Source organism: Mus caroli, chromosome 14, assembly GCF_900094665.2.
Source record: "Mus caroli chromosome 14, CAROLI_EIJ_v1.1, whole genome shotgun sequence".
Classification (NCBI taxonomy): domain Eukaryota; kingdom Metazoa; phylum Chordata; class Mammalia; order Rodentia; family Muridae; genus Mus; species Mus caroli.
The window spans coordinates 106431314-106456009 of record NC_034583.1 but is presented as its reverse complement, the minus strand read 5'-3'; the positions used below and the strand labels follow the sequence as shown (position 1 = coordinate 106456009).

The window sequence follows — 24696 nt, the reverse complement described above, 5'->3', positions numbered from 1 at the left end:
GTCTGTCTCCTCACTTAAGTCCGTTTGATATTGTAGCTTATAGTGTGAAGAACTAACGCCCACAAAATATAAATAGCACTATTAAGAAACTCGCACTATTCACTTCAATATATTCTTTAGGAATATCAGTTATTCCAAATTTATTATATTAATATTAGTAAGCCAAGCTTGGTTATTGGTGGTCTTAATTCTATTGTTTCCCAAAGAAACTCTTATACAATACGTAGCTATGAGCCAAATGGCCAGATGAGTAATCCATTTCTATAAAACTTTTTGTCTATGAAGACAAATTTGCATGATTCTAACACAAAACAAAAGGTTGTCATAGAAACTTGCATGTATCATTTCCTAAAGCATTTTCACAGTAGGATATATAATACATGGTTTGAAAGTACCAAAAAGAGATTTTATTGTAATCAACAGACACCATGGTCTTCTCTCAATGTGATTATCTGCAGAGGACAAAATTTCCTTCTACAGGTTACCGATTTAAGGGTCACTGATGCAACACAATCATGAATAATCATAGGAATGTTAACACCTGGCAGGGATATGTATATATATATATGTGTGTGTGTGTGTGTGTGTGTGTGAATGTATGTATATATGTATATAAATATATTCTAATATTTGCAGTTATATGATTTGTTTTAAATATCATAAAAGACATAAAGATAAAATTTATAAAAATTATGAAAACTATACCATTCATCTATATCATATAATTTTTTGTTTTATAAATTCTTATCCCTGCCTCTAACTTCAACAGAGCCCATCCTTTCTGACAGACATCCACTGACTCCCTGAGACTGGTAGAGACTCCATTCTCTGGCCAGAGATCTACCTGCACAATGCACAGTAAATTGTCACATTGTTTTTTTTTTTTTTTTTAACAAGACTTTTTGTATTTAACTGTCACAATAATTTTATAAACTTCAATATAAAACGTTCACCTGTAATCAAAGGGAAGCAGTTCAATAAATGTGTAAACAAATGAATGCTACATGCAGTAATGATCAATGGAAGATAAAGGCACCAAGTTCAAACACAAGTCCAATTGAGAGCTATCATTTTTTGTATGTTTGTATGTTATCATCCATGTGTATGTTATTGTACAGATGAATGTGTACATGCAAGTTTAAGTAAAAGGGCAATCAACAATATATAACATATATAGTGAACACTACTTGGGGACTTTGATAGAATAACACTTTCATTTCTTACATAGACTACTCTAAAATATTCATATGGCAAGTGGTTTGTACCTATCAGTGTTTTCCAACAAGATTATTAACAGGAAAATAATGGACATTTTATGGCACACACAAGCCTCTCCAATGACTTAGTTGCATGCATCACTCACTGTACTCCATCCAGTCTGTTTGGTGATATTTAAGTTGGACCTCATCAGCCAGAAGGCCACCTACCATCAACAGCAAATCACATTCACTACTTTCGCCTTCTTTCTTGACGTAAGTGAAGAAATTACACTCATCAGAAAATTATCTTTGACAAATTTGTTTTGTCAGGGTCCCACGATAAAAAGACACATCAGCTTACCTTTTTCCAAGACCTCGTCAAGGAGTGATGTCTTTATGAACCAAGAAAACAGAAGCCTTCTAATGAACATGAGATTGAGAGCCTTCCAATTATTGGAGAACACAAGGAGGTGAATAGAAGCTCACATTTGGTAGTTCAAGAGACATACAATCTTTTATCCTAGGGAATTCTTCCTTTAAAACCTTGCCACGTAGGCGATGGAAGAGATCCCATTAAAATTCTTTTTAGAGCTTTCCCTACATACATTTCATTTCCAAAATTGCACACCTGCCAGAGTGGAGCAGGTATATAATTGAAGTCTGAAATTGCAGAATGTGACACGGAGTGGAGATCCTCCCCACTGACAACAAGAATGAGACAGGAGGAACACAGACTCAGAGGCGAAGATCAAGGGAAGATAAAGGCACCGAGTTCAAACACGGCAGATGAGCAAGGCTGCATCTTGAGGGAAAAATGAGCTGTGGATGAGCAGAGACATGCAGGCAAAGGACATGAGAGTATCTTAAATATGGGAACGGGACCTAAGCAGGAAACGCTATAATATGACAGGAAATCCAGTTCTCTCGAATCTCTTGAATTTCAGTGTATGACTGAAAGGCAATAGTTTGAAGTAGTGTAATAAATCTCTGACCATGAACAGGAACAACAACATTAGAAACACACTTAGGGATTTGACAACAGTTGCTCAGTCCAGAAATCTAGCTCTGTGATAATACTTTATTCACAATATAAAATCTTTAAACACTGCACTGCCATTTTCCTAGAAGTAATTCATGTGACAAAATGTTATTTGTAAAAAAAAAATTGCAATATCCAAATGTCAAAGTCATTCAGTTCTTAGAAGGTAGAAAGTGTTCTTCAGGAGACAAGGGGACGGACTCTGCTGAAATGAGAAATGTTTCTTCATCGATCTTGACATGAACATGGTCACTTTGAGATGGAATGTGAGGGTCATAAAAACAATAAGACTTTAAAATCCTGTCTCCTGCATAAAGCACTGGGCTAAAGCATCAATAGCTTTTTATTTTTTCTACAGTAACAATTATACTAGTTTATCATTCCAATAGAAAACTCTTTTATGTAAAGAAATATGTAAAACCTACAAGATAAAATATATAATAAATTTCTTTTGTTCTCATACAAAATATTCCATTCTCAAATTAAATACATCATCACCAGGAGCCTGAAAGTTATAACTAAGTATACCTCATAAACAAACACTTGATGTAAATATACATATATGTGCATATATACAAATATTCATATAAGCATTGTCTCCATATTTAAAAGAAAATTAGAATATATATAAAAGTTATTATCATTGTTTATTATGAATAAGGTGAATCATCAACTATTTATCTTATGCAATCAAATACAAGCATGGCAAAGCCACAATATTGATATTTTTATTATTTCATAGTGATAGCAAGACCTGTCTTTGCATTTGGCAGGAGCTTATCATTAATTGAGAAATTCCAGTGTTCCTACTAGGCATGATACTATTTAACATCAGATTAACATCCTGCAGTGGTCTTTTCTGTCTGTAGAAATGAAGAATTAATTTCTACTCTTTGGGCCCAAACTTGCTGATCTGGTTGTAGGAACCTGGTATACCAATCTCGTTTCTGAGACCCTTGAGTTCAGCTTGAAGCTTTCACTGTGAGTTTTGCTCTATCCTCAGTACACAGTCTATTGTCTCTCAAGGTTCAATAGTCTATATGTAGCCTTACTATTACCAGTGTTTTTTTCCCTCCAGTTTTGGAACTCTGGCTATCTGTAGAGATGCTAGTTGAATTAGAATAGATTGCAGACCACTGGAATGGATTGCTTCTGATGACGAGGATTTTCAGATACAGTTACTTCCCCTCAACTTTCATGCTACACTCATGGCACCTCCACCTAGGTGCTTTTTGGTGTGGAAAGGTCAAGTTCAAGCTATCATCCTTCCTACAATGAACTACACCACATACAATCTTGTCCAGTTCAGAATGAGAGAACATAGACTTATTCACAAAACTCTGACCACTAAAACTGTGAACCTATTTACAAAGCTGCGAGTCCAGGAATTAGGGGGTGGAAACACAGGGTGATTATAGGGGCCTGAACTCCTCAGTGCAATTGAAAAAGAGCTGAAATACTCCATCTCAAGGTGTTAGGACTTCTGCTCCTTTTTGGAGGACCAGAGTGGTAGAGTATGGGACAAATTAATTCCTCCTGTTGACTACTTCCATTTACAGGATCTTGTTCACATTATTGAAAGCGCATTTCTTTTTAAAACTATTTTTATTAATTCTTTGAGAAGTTCATACAATGTGTGTTGGTTATATCCATCCGCAATCCTCCTACTAACTCCTCCCCGGTCCACCACTACTTCGCTAACACACCTAGAATCACCTTAGCATGGTTTTTAAGTACTCCACCAGCACAGTCTGTCCACATGCGCCCGGGTGTAAGGACATCTATGTCCTAGAGCAATATTGGGATTTTTTCCAAATTATTGGGAACAAAATAGATATCTACAATGTAAGGGAATAAATACAGAAGTAAAAACAACTTATCTATCAGAAAAACTACAAAATAATATCTCAAGATTGGTAAATAGATTAAAAGCTGGGACTATGCCAAAGGTTGTAGGTCATGCTCTCTGGTAACTCCCAAAGCATATCTCCAAGTAAAATTTACTGCAGAATATGGACTTAAACCTGCGACCATGCAAACCCAGCTAGGTCATTATACTGCAAATCTCATGACTGTCCTGAGCCATTACAGTCTTAGCCTCTTGGACCTCTCAGGCACCAATTTAGTACTTTCTTCACTAGAGGCTCCATCAAAAACCATAGCTGAGGCAAGAAAATAAACTTGGATTCAGCAAATTAACTTTCAGCATAGCTTTCAGTGACTAGAGTCTCAGGCTATTAAATTTTGAATTTCAGAAAGACACTCTAGCAAAGCACAACAGCTGCTACCGAATCCCAATCCACAAAGCAACAGCCGCTACAGCATCTGGACCAACAGCTACCGATGCTACATCAGTAAATAAGGTGAAAGTCCACATGCGATTTCACCCTTCAGAATCTGCTCCCTAGGCCTGCTCTGGGTGGCTCAAAGGCATCAGCACAGTGAAGGGAAGGGCATATATTTTAACCATCTGTTCAAGCGGGAGTCAGTGACCTTTGCTCTCTATTGGTATCAAGGATGCTTACTTTGCCAGCTGGATGTAAATGGAGATGTTAATTGAAAACCATGCAACTATCTCCAATGAGAGGATGGGAAAAACAAACTCCAGGGCCTTTATAAGTTGTAGCTAATGAACACCCTGCACGGCTTAGCCCTCTACACATGATCCTCCATTAGACTGAGTATATTTCAGAAACACTCAGAAAAAAAAAAAAACATTCACCTCTTGCATATTCAACTCTACTTCCAAAGATCAGCTATATTAGCCTATGAGAAATACAGAATGTATGGAAGACCATATATATTTTTTATTTCCCCAGGGAAAACAAAAAAAAAAATCCATCCACCAGAATAAGAATTGCAAGTTTATTTTCAAAAATAAATAGTGGTTTATTCTACATCAAATGTTAAATAGCCAATTATATAAATGGTTATCAATGTCTTGAAACTGTTTTTAAGAGAAATACATTCATTTTTATACTTATAAGGTATGCTATTTTTGCAAAGCTTATTATTCCAATGGAAGAATTTAATTATAATATTGAAATTGAGGACCTTATCACCTAGTATAAGGGGAAAATCAACTTCTTTGTTTAGTGATGAAAATTCCTCCTTAGAATAGGGAACAAAATACGCATGAAAGGAGTTACAGAGACAAAGTTTGGAGCTAAGATGAAAGGATGGACTATCCAGAGACTACCCCACCCAGTGATCTATCCCATAATCAGCCACCAAACCCAGACACTATTGCTATGCCAGCAAGATTTTGATGAAGGGACCCTGATATAGCTGTCTCGTATGAGGCTATGCCAGTGCCTGGCAAATACAGAAGTGGATGCTCACAGTCGTCTATTGGATGGAACACAGGGCCCCCAATGGAGAAGCTAGAGAAAGCACCCAAGGAGCTGAAGGGGTCTGCAACCCTATAGGTGGAACAACAATATGAACTAACCAGTACCCCCCAGAGCTCGTGTCTCTAGCTGCATATATATCTGAAGATGGCCTAGTCGGTCATCACTGGGAAGAGAGGCCCCTTGGTATTGCAAACTTTATATGCCCCAGTACAGGGGAATGCCAGGGCCAAGAAGTGGGAGTGGGTGGGTAGGGGAGCAGGGCAGGGGGAGGGTATAGGGAACTTTCGGGATAGCATTTGAAATGTATATAAAGAAAAAAAAAAAAGAAAGTTGGCTCACTGGCAAGATAGTTTATTTCATGTGCAGATGCTTGTTTAAATGGCAAGGAAATGTTTATGAAGACAAAAAGGTCATTAGTCATCACAGCTCAACTTATTTAGCCTTTTAAAGGTTACCGGAGAATTCTCTATTTCATTATATAACTTAAAAAAGAAAACATTGCATGTAAACTTAAAATACATGACAATGATGGTGTGTTTCTCCACTGCTTCTGAAATACGTGAAGAATAAGTTTTGACATGAAACCAACGGGCGAAGAGGGCTGAGAATAAAGTCACACTTGAGGTTTTACATCAGGGGAGGACAAACAGCTGACCTTTCCCCTCAGTTCGCAAAGACCTTTCTGCTCTGACCACAGAAAATCATTGTGTGTTGCTGGGTTTTGAGCATCAGTTTACCAGAGAAAGAACAGATACTGCTATTGTTTCTATGAATTTAAAGCAAATACAACTTTATCTAAGAGAACAATCCTTTCAACGTGTCTAACTGATGTGACAAAAGGAAATGAGCATATATATATATATATATATATATATATATATATATATATATAGGGTCACCCCACCAAAGGGGAAGAGCATACAGGGTCACCCTACCACATGGCTGGGGCTGGAGGCTGGGGACTGAGGGGCATGGCCACAGACAGTTCTGCTATTATCCCTGCAGGCCATGAAAGGAAGAAATACATTAGTCGCTGGCAAGAAAGCCATTCATGTGTGCAGGAGTCATTGCATGACACTTGTTGTAAAGAATGTTAATATCTTGGATTATTAAAAAGTGGCATAAAGAAGCTCAGTTCAAACTTAACTCAGTGAGTGAGCCTTGGGAGAAATGATATTTGAAGTTGCATCTCTCTCCTTCAACTGGGGCAGCATGCCAAGACTGCATCGTGTCATTAAGTATTTCTCTATTCGTAATACCTAGTGAATCAAGAAATAAGGCCTCTAAGAAACAGGCATTTTGAATACAAATTTAAAGTTGTTTTAAATACAATTATGGAAAATCAATAAGTATTTAGTAAACACTATAAATGTGAAGTCACTGAATATTCATGTTCCTCTAGTGTGAATTGAGATTTGCAATGATCTGAAAACTTGAGTGCATGAACTTGTTTGTATTCATCCATCCCGAGTGATCTATACATTAAGTCAGTTGTGGAGCAAATGTGCTTACCGAGAAACTCTCCCTAATTGCACACATTGAGCAGTGATTCTCAGCTCTGTCCCCACCAGAGCTGCTTGCTGGAGTAATTTATACCATGATGCTTTGCTCTATAAATTTGCATATAATGTCATGGAGAGAATTTGTTTACAAAATTTCTGAAATGAATGTATGTTTAACAAAATCAGACACAGGAAATATCATGATTACAACATGTACTTGCTTGTGAATTGAAACGTGATACTATCATGAGAAGAATTTCAAACTTGGCAAATCATTTTACAAACTGAGAGGCCTGACACATGTAAAACAGCCCTATGAAACATAGAAAGTCAAAATACATTTTTTCTAAATCAGATGATGAACTAATTATTGAAATTACATTTATTACTATTAGTTGTATGACTTGGAAGTAGGCCACCAATAGACAATAAAAGATAGAGCCCAGTGGTAAGCTTCACACTTTCTGCACATCGCTTAGAAAGTTTGGTGCCTATGATCTGAAGTGTTAGAAGGTCATCTAAAGATTTCTGTGCGTGGGCGACAGGAAATGCAGAAGAGGATAGACAGACATAGACAGACAGGTGCCCACGGGAACTGGGAAATGAAGGTTTAGCCTCAGCTTTTATTCCTTGGAAACTGTCCACGTTGGGGTGGGGCAGAGTCTATCTCTGGCCTGCTCATGGATAAGTTTAGGTCCACTAGCCAGTGAGCCCTAGGACTCTGCCTACCTCTGTCTCCCCACCATGGAGATTCCAGGAACACACAGTACCTGGCTTTTAAACTTGAACTCTGATGATTACCCCAGGAGAGGTCAACCTTTATTTTTGGGAATTCAAAATTAGCTCCATTAAATTATGTGGAACAAGTGCCACTGAGTTCCAGGTTTATGGATGGTAAGAGTTAATAGATAACTAGAATTCAAGGCTCCCCATTTTCTTCTGTCATATTTATTATAGGTCTTTAAGCAATTCATCTAGCCAGTATGTGCCCTTGAGTCCACACAGGTTAGTGCCACAGGGAGACAACACTACAGCACTATTAATTATGCCCTACTTTAAGTCAAGTATGGGAAGATAAAATATAATAAGGCAAACAAAATTCATATACTTAATGAGATTAGTCTTAAAAGGATCATATTTTAATAAGAATAGTACATAAAAGAAAAATTATAAGGGATCCCATAACCAAATACTATGGAGGAGAGTCTAACAGAGCCCGTTTCTGTAGTCAACTGCATCTTGATTCCATTTAGAAAAGTGATTGATGATGATAGATGAGAGATAGATAGATGATACATAGATAGGTAGGTAGGCAGGTAGGTAGATAGATAGGAAGAGAGATGATTGATTTATAGATAGATGATAGCTAGCTAGCTAGACAGACAGACAGACAGACAGATGATAGATGACTATTTCTTCAAAGATATATAGCCCATGTTTTTTCCTTACATCCAAGTTTCCTTCCCAATTTCAAGGTATCAGTGTTTAATTAAACCATTAAGTAGGGATCAAATCACAGAAAAGCTATGCATGGACATTCTCAGAAGTCTCAAGATTAATATTTGTCTATTCAGCAAATCTTTTAGAAAATTAAAAATGGCACATTCTTAAACAGAAAATGTATGTTTCTAAAGTCCAAGATTTGTGGGCCACATTCTGAGCTGGTAACTACGCCTCCTCAACAGTTGGCTCAGGAGCGTTTTCCTGTGCACCAGAATCGCAATACTTGCACAAACATTTGATTTCTTTGAACTGCTGAAATGCCCAACATTAGTTTTCATTGCTAGTGTCAATCAATCAACAGAAGTTTGCTAGCGAATGAAAGAGAAGTATGATTTGTAAAGAAAATGATTGCGAGATGTTACTGGTAATTTATTTTATGAAATGTTACATTGACTTTGGAATCTTGAAGGCTGTCTTTAACATAGTATTAATTAGATTCTCATCAATATAACAAAAGACTGGGGATAATCCACTTAAATAAACAAAGACACACTTTGTTTCGGTTTGGGAGGTTCTACTTCACAATCTACTGGCTTAGTTCTGAGGCATGGTAACACATACATCACATTTGGGGCCTGAAGGAAATCGGCAACATCCTTCCAAATCATGCAAAGAAGTCATAATGTAGAACAAAGCAGAGACAAGAACCCCACATTTCATTCTAAAGGCACACATTCAACTATCTGAATGTAACCTACTGGCCAGAACCTCTTAGCTGCTCCACTATGACATTTTCTTTCCACCTAGCTGATCCAGCTTTTATCTCACAGTACATGGTGGATGCTGTTCCATATCCAAGCTATAGAAAAATACTTCCCTTATTTAGCTGTATACATACTGTCTATACTGCACCTTGATTCAAAGCTGGTAAAGATCTGGGATGATTGTGTTGCTTTGGCAGGCCCTGATTTACACGGACCATCATGGGCACTAGTTGAAGGAAAACAACCATAGATGCTTAGATAGAATCAGGTCACTGGTACTAACTAAGTTCCATGCGCCTTACTGATTGAAGACCAGTGTGCTTTGTGTAATTGACCACAGTTATGCAAAGACAGTACAACAGAAAAGTGAGAGCAGCATTGCTAGCAGAACATTTTAATTCTAGGATTCTATAACTGGTGGCTCTTCAATTCTGCATATGACCTCCATGCCTAACAGCAACAGAGACCAATAATTTGGATGGGACTAGGGATGTGGCTCCGAGTTGGAGAACTTGCCTAGTGTGTGAAATGCCTGGGCTCCAATCCCAGCACACATACAAATATCTGCATGGGTTTGCAAGTTAAGGACAATGAGTCTGTTCTCAAAATTCTACCTACCACCTGTATGGGTGTCTTCCCTTTCCTCTCTGTGCACTTTCACTTCAGTAGGACCTTACAATGACGTCGAAGTTTTGGGGTTGTTTTTTGTCTTTTTTAAAATAAAGAGTCACTTTTATTCATTTTTTTCTTTTGAATCTCAAATCTTTTTCCCTCATTAACTTGTTCATTTACTCACCTTGCAGCCTGATCACAGCTCTCTAGCTCCTAGCTCCTCTCCTCCCAGTCCCAGCCTTATACTACTGCCCCCATTCCTCCCTTCCCTTCTCCTCAGAGAAGGGTAGGAACCCCATGGGTGCAAAGGAATTCAAAGGCCCACCAGAGAGTCAAAGACACCCCCAGAATTTTTTAACACATAAAGGACTGATGGGGGGATTGACAGCTTTAAAATTTGATTTTATTTGGAAATGGACAATTTTGTGCTGTCTAAGTACAGTAGTGAAAAATAGTTCAGTGCCCACTTCTCATCACTGACAAATATCAAGTAACCTTTCATAGCAATGCCAGCTGTACACCAGTACCTTCTACCCTGTGGCCACACTACTACACTGAAGAAGTTGCTGACATAACACACCGTGCAGCCTGATCTATACAGAGCTACTATGTACTCACACCAGAAGACAAAGGCATTTCCAGCAAGCTCTGTTTTAAACTCCCATTAAACATTTTTCTTGATTTTTCATTAAAATAAGGAAATCAGCTTTTCTCCATTCAGTGGCACATGAATTTAACTTAAATGAAATTTCTCCTGTAATATACCCATACTCACCAAAAGTATTAGTGAGCCAATTTCAGAGAGTAGATACTTGTCTTCTTATTAACAATCATGACCAAGAACCCTTCTGGTAGGGCTGCTTTCAGTGTCTGATAAAGAAATACTTAGAAGAAATGGACTTGTCTAGAAAATAGTTCCTCAGCTACGCCACTGTGCAGGGGTATTGGCAATAATCAGATAATATTTCAACCACGCTTGGAAAATAATGCGATGTTACTGTGAGGCATGGGGTGGGAGGGTCTAAAAACTAGAAAAGGATTGCTAGTTCTTCACACAGTCTATGTAGCATTTGATTTACATCCTGCATCTTTGTGATTGGAGGATCTACTAAGATCTAAACAAGGAAGAGAGTGGAAGAAAAGGATAGGGGATGGAATGATTGAGGTGGGAGTTGAAGAGGAAGGAAAAAATGAAGACCACATCCATTTGTCAACATTTGCCCTTGGGAAAATTTACGAGAATACATTTTTTGTTTTGTTTTGGTTTGGTTTGGTTTTTGTTTTTCAAGACAGGGTTTCTCTGTGTAGCACTGGCTGTCCTGGAACTCACTCTGTAGACCAGGTTGTCCTTGAACTCAGAAATCTGCCTGCTTCTGCCTCCCGAGTGCTGGGATTAAAGGCGTGAGCCACCACTGCCCAGCTACCAGATTACTTTCTAAGTGATGGAGAGAACATTTCTATGATTAAACCCCACCAAACACAATCTGACCTCAAGAAGACTATGCTGCAGCTGGAGCACCTGTCACTGTGGTGGTGACCCACGAAACATAAAGGAGGCATCCGGCTAACTGCATTTTATGATGGTGGGCATTCTAGCCCTCATGAACACAATAGATGATACAGTGGGAGAAGGCATAAGTAGTACAAGAGGTGGAGCCATTACACCTTTGTCTTTTTGCAGCAACATCTTGGAAAAAGGGACAGAGTATGAATGTATACGATGCTATACAGGTATTCTTCAGTGTGCCCTGGTATGCAATGGAAGGCAGTCCTATAAAGAGGTAGACTATGGTTTGGAGTGAGCAATAGGGAACAGTTGAGAGTGACAGTAGAGAGGGATATAGAGAAAATCTTTCTTTCCACTCTCCATCTCTGTAGATGAGTGTAATCGAACATCTGCTCCATTGTTAGTGGCAATGATGAAGACCGTGAGGTTCAGTTTATCCGACCTAACCCAAGCCAAAATGCATCGGCTGCACTTAAACCTCCAATGGATACCTTACTCCAACTTTTTGTCTACCTCCAAGCTTCACCAAAAAACAAAGAGGGGGCAAGCTTGAGTGCTGCTCCCCAAACGATATCAAGTATATAAAATGGATCCAATTATTAAAGAAAATTAGACACTTCTTGTCTATTCCCTAAAATTATGTGGTTGTTGCAAAACACTAGAAGGCTGATATAAAGAATAAGACATTTCTATCTAAATCAGGATACCAACCTAAAGAAGTAGGGAGATGGCAGATGCTCATACGTAATGCTAGCTGGAGATAAAGCAGTAGCAACTATGCTATCAAAATGTGTGTGGACTTGCACATAAATTCTCTGGAGCCCTGTGCTCTCTGCCATTCCTTTGATTATTACAGTCTTAAACCATCCTTTAAGGATATTGACTGTCCATTCCTCTAAGAAGTCTATCATGGTACTTCTAAGGAGGAGAGCGCAGTACTTTCTCCTTATTGCAAAGTACTCTATTCTAGGATGCAGGTCACTTCTGTGCTTTTATTTTCATTCTGTTTTGTTCATTCTTATGTATTCGAGACTGGCCTTGAATTCCTGATCTTCCTGCCTCTATCCCCACACTATGGCATTTCACGTGTGCATGATCATAACCAGACAAACCTGCTTTTAATCTCCATTTAATATTTACATCTCTTTCAAGATGAACTACTACAGCAATGAACATATTTTAGTTATTACTAGTCAGTTTTCTATATAAGTCACACTTGCCTAAGAGTTGTCCATCGGCGGAGAAAGCTTTTCAAATTGAAATTATACATGTATACTCTGCCAGACATGTACATTATGACCCATATGATGGAAAATAAGGAAGAGTCTATTACCATATGGAACCCCTTTTTTTCTCTTTCATGTAGGTGCTTTCTCGGAGAAATTAGACTATATTTTAAAGAAGTTATTACATTATTGTCATCTATGTGGTATATAGATGAGATACTATATTTTAAAAGTAAGTATGAGCAGGCTTGCACTGTGATAACACTACACCTCAGCACATAAATAACGCCTGCTTTCAGTGAAATGGGTATTCTGAGGGTGTCAACACAGGAATTTCCTGCATAAGAAAGGAAATTAATGTTCTTCTGTTTTTAGTTTGCTTTTTAAAAATGTACTTGCTGCCAAAATTCTTGACAAATGTATATCATTAAAATATATAAATTAAGAATTAGGATGCAAAGTCCAATAATATGATCAAGAAGAAAGTTCTAAACAACAACAATAAAAAAAGGAAACCTTTATAGAAAGTTCAAATTGTAGGTAAATTTCACATTGAATAAATATAAAGGAAAGCCATATTCATTTAAGCAAAGAAATAACTCTGTGTTCCACAGGCAATCTTAAGAAAGGGCTCAACTGCCTACCCCCTGATAGAATCTAGCCGGCTACATAAGCTAAGGAGTGTACACAACTGGCCTCCACTGCATCAGGAAAGGCGGGTTTTTATTCTATTAAACTTTGGAACAACAGCAACTGACTCTTGTGGCTGCCTTTTCCATGTGGGTAGATGCTTAGTGTGCAATTATTGCAATCGTTTTTGTTAAAGAAGCATCAGGAAAGGTTTGCCAGTGTATACTTAAAACAAATAAACTAAATATTGATTGCCTACAACGTGGCTATTTTTAAGACTGATGTAGGTATCAGGTTACAATATTCATTTCCTGCTCCTTGATGGAAACTTGGCAAGGCCCCTCCCCTCTGAAGGCTCCAGATCCTCAGGGAGTTGAACTATATTTAGGTAAGTAATTTTCTTTCTTTTTTTTTATCTTCAGGATTAAAAATATCTCTGAGTCCTTTTCTTTCCTGCAACCATTTCTGCTTCTTCCCCATTATAATCTGGACAGGATAGGCAGGGAGACAGAAGCATAGCTACTTGTTTGGCCATGACATGTCAACACATATGGAGACTGGATTATGGTATAAGACAGAGGACAGTAAACAAGAGGGCATGCTCAGCTTAGGACAGAATTCTGACTCTGCCACTTGATGGATGTGTGGTTTTGTGTTGCATCTTATCCCTGATAAATGGGGTAAGCATTTTACAGTGTGAAGGATGAAGCCCTGCATTGCCTCTGGTTACAGTTACCACCCTCAGCAGACTCCCTAAGGGGCTCCTAACACATAGCATAAAGACAAGAGGCATAAAAACAGTGAAGTCTTAGACAAAGATGCTAATTTGACAGGGCCAGTGGTCAACAAACACAGAATTCTTCCAACACGAGCGAGTGCACAAGGGTGACCCTCTCATTCTTTACAAGTTTACATAACCATGCGCCTTGATCCTCAACTTCTCAGGTGTGCTTCAGACAGCGGTCAGAAGTAAGGGGACAAAGTTGTGAGTGCCTCTGGCTGGTTCCTCTGTACAACTTCACCTTATGGAGAGCAACATAAAGCTAGTTCTGCATGCTGAGAACAGCTCTACCTACTTCCAAAGGGGCTTTGAAGTGATTTTCATTCCTCAAGAAAACTATCTAACCTGATAACTCTCTGCTAAAGAACACAGTTTCTATACATTCCAGCATACATCTTCCCAATCCCTGTCTTTTAAGCATTAGGTTATTGGAATGAGAAGCAAAAGTTGATGGTTTGGAAACATGCGGAAAAATTCAAATGTATTCATATATTCCCATTATGTAGTAACTATTTAGAATTTTACACAATAGATCTTCTAAATATTACTCAAAATATTAAGTAAAAACTGAGAAAAATATACATAAGGCCAAAATAGTATGAGGCTTATGCTGTTTAAAATTTCTACAGATTCACCAGTCAGGATAGAGCTGGGAGCAAAATTGGAACAAGGCATTTCTAATAAAAGCAGAAGCCAACAATAAGAGACTAATTAACATGTTGATTAATGCACTAAGGATTGGATCATATAGACCGCATGCACTTGTTGCTATCCTTACTAAGCATAGGTAGCCGTGTTCTCAGATTAAAATTAATTCTTTGTTTCTCTCATATCAATAAGTGTAGCTAGCAAAGGTATGTTTGCTATAACTGTGAAGGTGGTTGGAAATGCCAATGGGATGTTTGGATTCCAGATTTCAGTAATAATGCAAAGGCCTCACCGAACTGAAAATCTCTAAAACTAAACTCTAAGCTGTTGACAGCAATACTGCTTCTTATGCAAGAAAATAAAACCCAAAAGGTTACATTCCACAGTTGATTCTAGCAAGATAGTTTTTCTGTGGTCACAGCCACTTATACTCACCAGGAAATGCCTCAAGGGAGTGACTTTTCAAAAAAAAAAAAAGAGGAAGGAAAGAAGGAGAAGAGAGAGAGGGAAGTAGGGGGAAGAAGAAAAGAGGGGTAGATGAAAAGAGAGAAGGAGTGGGGGACAGAGGCCTGGGTTATAGCTCAGCTATAACAGGCATTTGTCTAGCTTGCACTATGACCAAAGTTTCTCTGAATGTCCCATTGCTTTTGAAGGTTCACTAGCAGGATCACCTTTATGGTCTAATAAGATAGATCATATAATCATATAACAGAATTAGAGTGAAAGAAAGGTAGAAATTATTGCTGGAATTATCATATATATATATATTTTTTTCAAGACTAAACTCTGGAAGAAGACATCTAGAAGATTACATATATATTCCCTTTAAAAGTCTCATGAAATTGACATATTGCCTCCAGAATCTCTTAGCTTCTCTCTTATGACTCTCATAGAACTGCAACAGAGGAGGGTCTTGCTAAAGACTTCATCACCATCATGTTAGATATACTCCTGTCAAAAATCCATGCCTTTGTCTAAGGAGTTGACAACAGATCCCTACCTACACTAACTCATTTTAAAACTCACTTTTTTAAAAAGGGAGGGAGATTTGTTAGTTAAAACAAATGAGATATAAGAGTAACTGATAAAATGTCAGAAGTGTCTGGCTTGGACTTGTTAAATGACTTCCCTTCTCTGTAAAAGACGCACCAAACGTTTCATGAAGCTAGTCGCAATCTACTATTTTTCTTATGAGAAACAAACATCCAAGGCTCCGAATTCTAGAATGAGAGGCAAACTTAAGAAAGACGGCTTTGGAAATGCATAGAATTAGTTTCCAAACACAAGATGAAAGCAGCAAGAGCAGATTTCACTCAGCTGCTCTCTGCACTGAAGGACAAGATGTCTCAATGCGTACTGGTGAGTCGTCAGTGCCACTGGACTTGTAATCTGTCAATCAAGGGCCGAGTACTCCCTTGTTGGATTCGAGTGAAAACATTTTCAGCATCACACTTTAAATAAGGAGTTGCTTTCACATCTATGACGGAGAGTGTTTGGCATGTGGCAGGAGTGAAGAGCAGGAAGGTGCTGGAACACTCTCGCAGGGAAGATAAAACATCAGCAGCATGGAAAAGTCACACCATCATTAGTTCACCCATGTGTATCATTAGTTCATCCATGTACACCCATCATTTTACAACTCGGAGAAGCAATTTGAAAAGCAACAGTGTAAAAATCATGTGAAAAGCAGCCATAAAATAAAGCGATTTACCTATTATAGAAAAAGAAATTATTTCCTAACTGGATCTGTGGTGCTCTGACTGAAGAGAGTGAAGTGAATGATATGTTGACCCTGGGTCAGTGAACACGTGCAATGGGGATGGAGGAAGCCTTGAACAAGTTGAACATTTGGTTCACAATGATTGAGAGCGTAATACACACATTTCTTTACCACTCCATCCCTAAACATACCCTTCAGCTATTGAAGTTTTTGTTAAAATTCAGACGGTATTGGAATATGATTGGAGTTCCTCACTAGAAATTCAAGTGGAAATTATACGTGTAATTGTTTTCACACTTTGTGTTTCTATTCCAAAAATATTTCTTAAAATATGAAATCAAGTCTGCTTACTTATGATCTGGAAATGAAAAGAGGGTTGAAAGCCTTTATGAAATGCTCCACACTGTGTGCTGTACAGAGTGTACAGGGTGGGCTGCACTACTTCATTGGAAACACTCATAGAGAGAGAGACCCTGTCACTGCCATTCCCAAGAGTCTGTCCTCTTAAAAAGGATACAGCAGTGCAAATACTCGCAAGTGACAAGACGTTTCAATGAAACTTCCCGCTGGAAAAACTGAAGATAAGTTAAACTAACAGAAACCTTAAACGGGGATCATCCAAAGAATGAAACAGTGACCTTCATTTTGCTGAGCAATCTCCCAGGCAGGAGACTAACACAAAAGAGCTTTGTTCATCCAGAGTGTCATCGTCTGACATCACTATAAAATAGTATGCTTTCTAGAATGTCCGTGCCTTTCCTAGACACAGACAATGCGGTACATGTTTGAGAAGGAACAGAAACCTCTTTCTTAAAAATGCTTTTTCCTAGTAGAACAAAACATCGCATGAACACCACATCGCAGTGAAGAGAACCCCGCTTTGCCTACCATCAAATTTCTTGTGCCTCGACACAAACGTGGTCCTCACAAAGTGGCTTGTCTCTTCTACAAGGTTTTCAAACTCCAGTTTACTCTGTTGGCTCAGCTTGTCTTCCATTTCTGTGGTGCAGCAGGTATATTCCTGAGGGCAGATGCGTAAGTGCTCCCCTGCAGTGAGAAGAAAGGAGACATCACTACAAAATGGCAAGGACTTTAGATAGATTTGGGAGATTTGATTCAAATCCTGGGGGCACCTGTCCATTTCCCTCCCCAGCCATCTGCCTGGACACACTCTAGATGTTAGCATCTATGTGCTTACCAACCCCAAGGCCCATGAGACTTGAGTCAAACCTAATATTTTAATATTTGCTCTCTGTTCTCACCACATAACTAACTGCAGGTGTGAGGCAGCTCTCAAAACACCTGTTTGGTTATTTTTTAAAATTTCTTAATTTTTCGTTTTGTTTTCCTTCCTGCTTTTATTCAAAATGTACCAGATGACACCAGGTGACAAGAAGAGTTCTCAGAGAGTCTTAAGTGTGCTTGTCTTTGGAAATGTCACGGAGGTGAATGGCACTGAGGCCCATGAACACAATCTGTTAGGCGGCGGGGACAAGAGATGGTGCTATAGATACTTGTGTGTGCTTGCCTGGCTGTCTGTAGGAACACAGAAGTGAGAGAGGGAGAATGCTTTTAATGGTGGCCTCCTGTGTCACACATTCTTCAGGTAGCACTTTTGCCAGATAGAATCTGTCCTGGAAGGGAAAAGCTACTGATGGGTTTAACTGATGCTTGTATTGTACTGAAACCTACAATTAAAGGGAAAGAGTCTAGTGCTTAATGTGCCAGCTTGATGCTGGGCCACTTCTTTGACTTTGCTTTGACATTACATCTACATTAGTGTTATGGCTTATCAGAAAAGGTTTAATCACAAAGTCTAGATGGAAGGAGGAAAACGGTCTCAACACACCCTGCTGTAAAACCAAAATTCATACCCAGATGTGCAAGTCAGAAATCAAATGAATTTAATACTTAATGTAATGACAATTGAATTTGCAAGTGATGATAACAGGATAAATAAAAGTTGTTTGCAGTCCAGTGTGAAATGTAGAGTGTCTCACACTCCCACAAACCTTATGAAGTATGACTGGGGTGGCCTATTTTCCCAACCTTATATATGTATTAAATATCTATCTATCTATCTATCTATCTATCTATCTATCTATCTATCTATCTATCTATCATCTATCTATCTATCTATCTATCTATCTATCTATCTATCTATCATCTATCATCTATCTATCTATCTATCATCCATCTCTCTATCATCCATCTATTTCTTTATTTACTTCCACTCCTCCTACTTCCACCTTTACAAATTCTTTCTCCTCATTACCCACTTCCTTTCTCTTCAGAGAAAGGGAAGCCCCTTTTTGGTATCACCATACCCTGTGACATTGAGTCACAACAGGACAAAGAAAGTTTCAGGCCAAGTTTACATATTAAAGGTAGAATTTATGTGACTTCCAAGATGGTATGAGACCATTGAAACTACACATAATTTTATAACCAAAAAAAAAAAAAAAAGGGCGGGAACCTATCACTCTTGAGAGTAAAAAGCATCCAATTAAGGTTCATCGCTCCTGAGGAGGAGCAAAAGTCTGTTAGAAACAGCTACATGGGGTCACATCACTGTTACATTTTCCATATGTTTTAAATATTTCATAATACACTTCTGAAGTTGTTCTGGGATGTGCTGGAGGGAGAGACTGGGTTAGGTAATAAGAAAGAGGAGCCTCCCAGGATCTTCAGAAGTCACTCTGGTGCTGGGACTCTCCTATTGCCCCCAAACCACCCCCACAGAACTCCAGTCTCCAACATGATTACTCTAAGGCCACAATAAAATTGGCCAGGCAAGGCCACTCCAGTTACCTCATCTGAATTGAGTCAGCAAGGTCAGTGTGCTACCAGGAAAGGCCTACCACTCCTCTACATGTTGCTCTGGAGCCCCCCCCCCCATTTTCTTCTTCTGCTTGTCAGTCACTGGCTTTATGAGTCTCCCTGCCAAGAACCAATGTGAGGGAAATGAGCAGACCTTTGAGACATACCACTGTATGCATGAACCATCTAATTCTTCAATGAAGAAGCAAGGATGGCTCTTTCACACAGGGACCTACAGGTCTAGGCACACATGAGAGCAAATGTACATGACAGCATGCATGTTCACCCACATGCAAACAAAGATAAATATGAGGAGCTCATGAAAACTTGCTTGGCTCTGAGATCATGCTTGGCTAGGGGTACATGAGTGCTCTCCTTTCATGGCCTCTATGCTAAACCAATTCCAACCTCTGCTTCTATAGATCTGGTGAGTACAGCTGGGAAAATATCAAAGAACAATATTTAGTGTTATAATGAAGCCTTATGAAATTCAAATTCAAGTGTTAGTAGATATAATGCCAATTACAGACCACAGATGACGGTAATCTTTGCATCATTTTATTGACTTTATCAACATTAAGATGCTATGAATGTAGCTAGGATAGAGACTGCACAGGCTTAAGTAACAGAATTGTTTACCTCCCTCTGAGCATGCTCAAATCTAGTTCACCATATGAAGAAACTAGATCTAACCCATGCCATGGAAACTTTCTCTGCTGGAATAAGTTGAGCATTGGGGACCATTTCATATAACAGTGGTAATTTCAAAGTTACAATTTATAAAGAAGGAAAACAAATGGTCTATAAGGATTCTCAGTCATTGTTTTTTATCAAACTATCTTAGATTCTCTATAACATACCTGATATATAATTAGGTATATAATTTATCTAAATCAGAGAGTAGATAGACACATCAGGGCATGCTCTTGATGACAAAAATCAGCATGGGAGGCCACAGATGAAGAAAATGCACAGTTAAAATTTCATATTCAAGCATATCCATCCTTGATTGACAAACTGTATATGGAAACGACTACATAGGTTCATGGTACAAGATGAAACGCAACCACAGACAAGAAGGATAGCAGAAGTTGACACATCTTAGGGGAGTTAATGCCATCAAAATCTTGAATTCTTTTGTCCTTGAATTTCTCTTAAGTAAATAATCTAATATTTAGATATGGAAGAAGGAATCTCCAACAGAACCCTGCAAAAGGAACTCAAGGGCATGCAGTTAGGTCTTAAATTGTCCTTAAAAGATCAGGCTGTTCCTCCTATGAGTGTCCCCTTCAATTATGCCAATTTTTACAATATCTCTTCTCCAAAGCCAGCCCAGATGCTCATTTCCACGCCAGGAGGCTGTGGTGACAGCAGAAATTTGATCCTGGCAAATCCCACAGCCTCCAAACATGGCCCTTGGTCTAAAAACTGTCAAAATTAGACTTGGTGAGTGGCAGGGTGGTTAAGAGCAGCAGACATCAGGGCCTCATTAGTCAAGTGAGCTAGCCCCTGCTGGTCTGCTCCCACAAACTCACTGAACTCACAGGTGACAACCAGGGGACCTGAGAGTGTGAATCCCTAACAAGCAACAGAAGTGATATGCCAAGAAGGACTGATGTCTCAGACTCCAGGCCACCACATTTTCAGATTCCCTAGACATCAAGAACCCTGAGAAAGATTACTATCCCGGTTCTTTTGAGGTGGCAGGCAAGAGATGAGGAGATAAATTATTTAAAGATGATGAGATATTACAAAGTGCAATGATTCCTAAACCTGCAAGTGAGGTCTGGCAGAAGGGCAGTATTTACTTTGGATATGGCAATGTTCAGACTCTGTCATCACCGAAGGAAAAAGATGAAGGGCTGCAAGATATTCTAGACAAGGTTAAGGCTTAGCTACAGTTTCTCATATAGGAGATACTTTGCTTTGGAGTTAACATACCTGGAGTGCAGTAGTCTTCTAAATTTGTATTTACAACAACCAGATGTATACAAGCAGAAGTTGGCATCTTTAAAAAAGATTGGTTCCACTTTACTTCCATAAATTTAAATTTACCAAACAGTTGCATGCATCCTTTCTACAATTTTTCTAATATAAATGTTCCTTCTGTACATTTAAAGTCATTGATTGTTTAAGAATATTGATCAACATAATAACAAATATTCCAACTAGTTTGAGAAAACTAAGCAAATATTCTGCTTTGGGGGTCTTATTTAAAGCACGTCTAGGGCTGACATCCTTTTGTGTGTGATTCCTGGTAAGAGATTTAAATAATGCTGCTTCCTGTGTTTCTAATACTTTGACTAGGAAATTTACAAAAAAAAAATACCCTTCATAAAATGGAATTAAAAGTTAATTGTTTAATTTGAATCCCGATTGCACAGAGAGAATTCCCAACATACTGCCCTGGATGATACAGACATTGTCTCCTTCTTATGCTGATTTTCCTGTGTCAGACTCTTAAGGTATCAGGCCAACAATGACAGAAGAAGAAATTCTGCTCAGAGTAGACAAGAAAAAGACAAGGAATGAGCAGTAATTAGAGTCAGCAGGACAGAGGACAGACATCCTTCCTGCTATGACATCTTATGTAGGCTCTATGGAATTTTTACATTTCTAGTAAAATTGCTGTTCAATGCAGCCACCCCACTCCCTGTTGCCCTTGTATCAGGAGCTGGACACTCACCAAAGGCAAGGCTCCAGGAGCCCAGTAGCAAACCCACAATGGTGCAATGACAATTTCAATTTACAAGGGGATTTGACATCTGTAGGAAAGAGCCGAAGAGTGCTATTTGGAGGCAGATTGTATTCCCTGATTCAGATATATCACATCCTCTCAACGGCTTTACATCCTTGCACACCAGTGTTTCCCTTACAATTTAGTTCAGGAATAGCAAGAAGAAATCAGAACGGAGCATGAAGGAGCACAGAAGCATCCAGCTGCATTCTAGACTCTGCAGCTTCTCTGTGTACGAGTGCTTTACTGCTAACTAGTGACAAGGAAGCATTCAATAAAAACATTTCACAATGTGCTGTGATTTTCCTGCCTGCTATGTTCACTGAAAAGTGTTCACACTGTACTTGGACTGGAAAACAAATAAAATGTTTCATGTTTCTCAGCCCTAGGATGGCATGGAGAGATTATTGAGATCCTGGAAGAGTTATGTCTGTGTTCTGGGCTGTGGCACTTGGGAATTCAAATGAGGAGCTAGGAGGTGACATAAAGGCATTTTGAGGAGACAATTAACATCTTTAAGCAGCTGGTTTTAGGAAGAATATCATGATTCATAATGTAAGAATCTTAACCAATCCTGAGAACTGAGGTGTCATAAAAAATAAAACTCCCTCTAAATTACAGCCTGAGCTCTTGCCTCACTCTTCATGATGCTATCCTACAGATTGTGAACTTGTCAACTTGGGTCATATTTCACACAGTACAACCCTTCCAAGTAACCCGCAATGGAAGCCTATGCATATGTGTTTACGTATGTGACGTGCTTTCATACATACAAAGAGGATTCTCTAACCAAGAGCATTGGGAGTTGCAGCATCATACACACCAGCTCTCAGTTTCTATATTGGTGCTCACTCCGATTGTCTAGAATTATTCAAATTTAACCCACAACCAAGAACAAAGAAGCTGTTTTGTTCTTTCAGTGTCCATCAAGAGTGATCTCTGAAGGACTGAAAGTAAAGTCAGTACTGTGTTTTCAAATATTACCCGTTAGCTCCACAGAATTTTATTGTGTTGGGTTTGATTTAAAAGCAAGATACACTCCAGTGTAATCTGAAATTACACAAATTCCCATAGTATAAATATTTCCAGTGTGGCAGATTTCTAGCAGCCAAAACGAGGTTCCCAGATGTCAACTTGGGAGGGATGTTCAGTAGCAGCCATTATAGAGCACACTCTCACTTGGATGCAGCAGGCCCAGGGAATGTGGCTGGCAGTGGAACAGGCAGGAAGGAAACTGAGTTTGTGTTGCCTTCCTTCTGTTTCGATGAAATTTACATAACTGTAAATGCAAACAGTACAGTCATTTTTGTTGTGATTTGGTAAGTGTTGTGTTTGTTTTGCATATTTGAAGTGGGTTTCACTCTGTGGTAAAGACTGGCTTTTCTCATTATGTAGCGCGGCAGCATAGGCCAGTATGCAAGCTCCCTTTATCCTGATGCTGCTTCCTTTACGGAGCTTTAGTCATCCCTGTGCTTAGTGACAGATTCTCCACATAACCTGTAACTTGAGCATCACTTCTTAAATGGCTGTCTGGGCCATTACCAGCAGAGCAACAAGTGGAGCTAAAATTGGTGGCTGGCTGCTTGGATCTGTCTCCCAGTTAAGGCCGGAGTCCAATAGGGAAGCCCTTAGACTACAAGAATCCGCAATTTTGCAATCCACCGAAAGACATATGGCTGAAATGCCCATTTGGACCAAGAGAAAATTGGCTCATCACCATTGTCAACTGTCAGAGCATAGTAAAATTGTTCTGGACAGAAGAGAGTGGACTTGTATAACTGCTTTCAGAATGGCAGACAATGGGAACCTCAGCTCCCTGTACTGTAATAGACATCATGAGTCAGAGTAGAACATCTATCATTGTGCAAGAAGATCTACGGTGACAGAACTGATTTCTGGAGTGCTGGCGTCCCAGGACAGAAAGTAGAGTTGTAAAACTTTTTTTGAAAGGCAAAAACAACCTAAAATGTATTATTCCAGAGAGAGCTGTTTCTCCTCACTGCTATCATACCCTCTTATTCCTTCCTATCAGTCACTGCTTTGGTAGAGATTTTGTCAGAATCTGCATAAGAAGAAGAAGCTGGGGATGTAGCATAGTTGCAGAGTGCGTACCTAGCATGCAGACAGCCTAGGTCTAATCATCACTGCACAACGACAAAACCTCAAACCCAATGAAACAACAAAATACTCATTAGAGTGCATGTGCTTTTCAGTCCTTTCACTCATTTGTCACATGGCATACAATGCATGATTAAACTGATAATTATTATGTTTAACGTTAAGAGATAGAAAGAGACCTTATCGTTACATATTCCAACATAATGTACAGAACCACACCCATGCTTTCGGTCTTCTGGTAGCACAAACACAAGTTGTATGAGAGCACATATCTGGACTTTCATCCATCTCTCAGACTTTGATGCACTTAAAAGGAAAAAGATTGCATGATCTGCATGATGATATGGTTTTTTCTTACTTGACTTCTAGTTAAGGAATAACCATGTTGCCTAAGCTACATTTGAAGTAAGAAGTTGCACCTGTCCTATTTGCCCTGACGAATGTCTCTTAAAAGGCAGGGAGTGAAATATCTTAACAGGAAGTCAATAGCAATCAACCATAAAAAACAAAACAAAATCAAAACAAACAAACAAAACGCCAAGAACATTCCAGAGCTCATCATATAAGTAAGCACATATCTTGGAACCTTTTGCTGCA

At 38.9% G+C, this 24696-nt stretch overlaps 1 protein-coding gene across 1 annotated transcript in view; it reads right to left on the bottom strand.

Annotated features, from left to right (window-relative positions):
- The window catches only part of Gpc6 (glypican 6), a 1014181-nt gene that overhangs the window by 750720 nt on the left and 238765 nt on the right, over nucleotides 1-24696 (bottom strand). The window contains exon 2 of the mRNA XM_021181728.2: nucleotides 17313-17471. Within this exon, the coding sequence (XP_021037387.1) occupies nucleotides 17313-17471 (159 nt within the window). The remainder of the gene's footprint in view (nucleotides 1-17312; nucleotides 17472-24696) is intronic.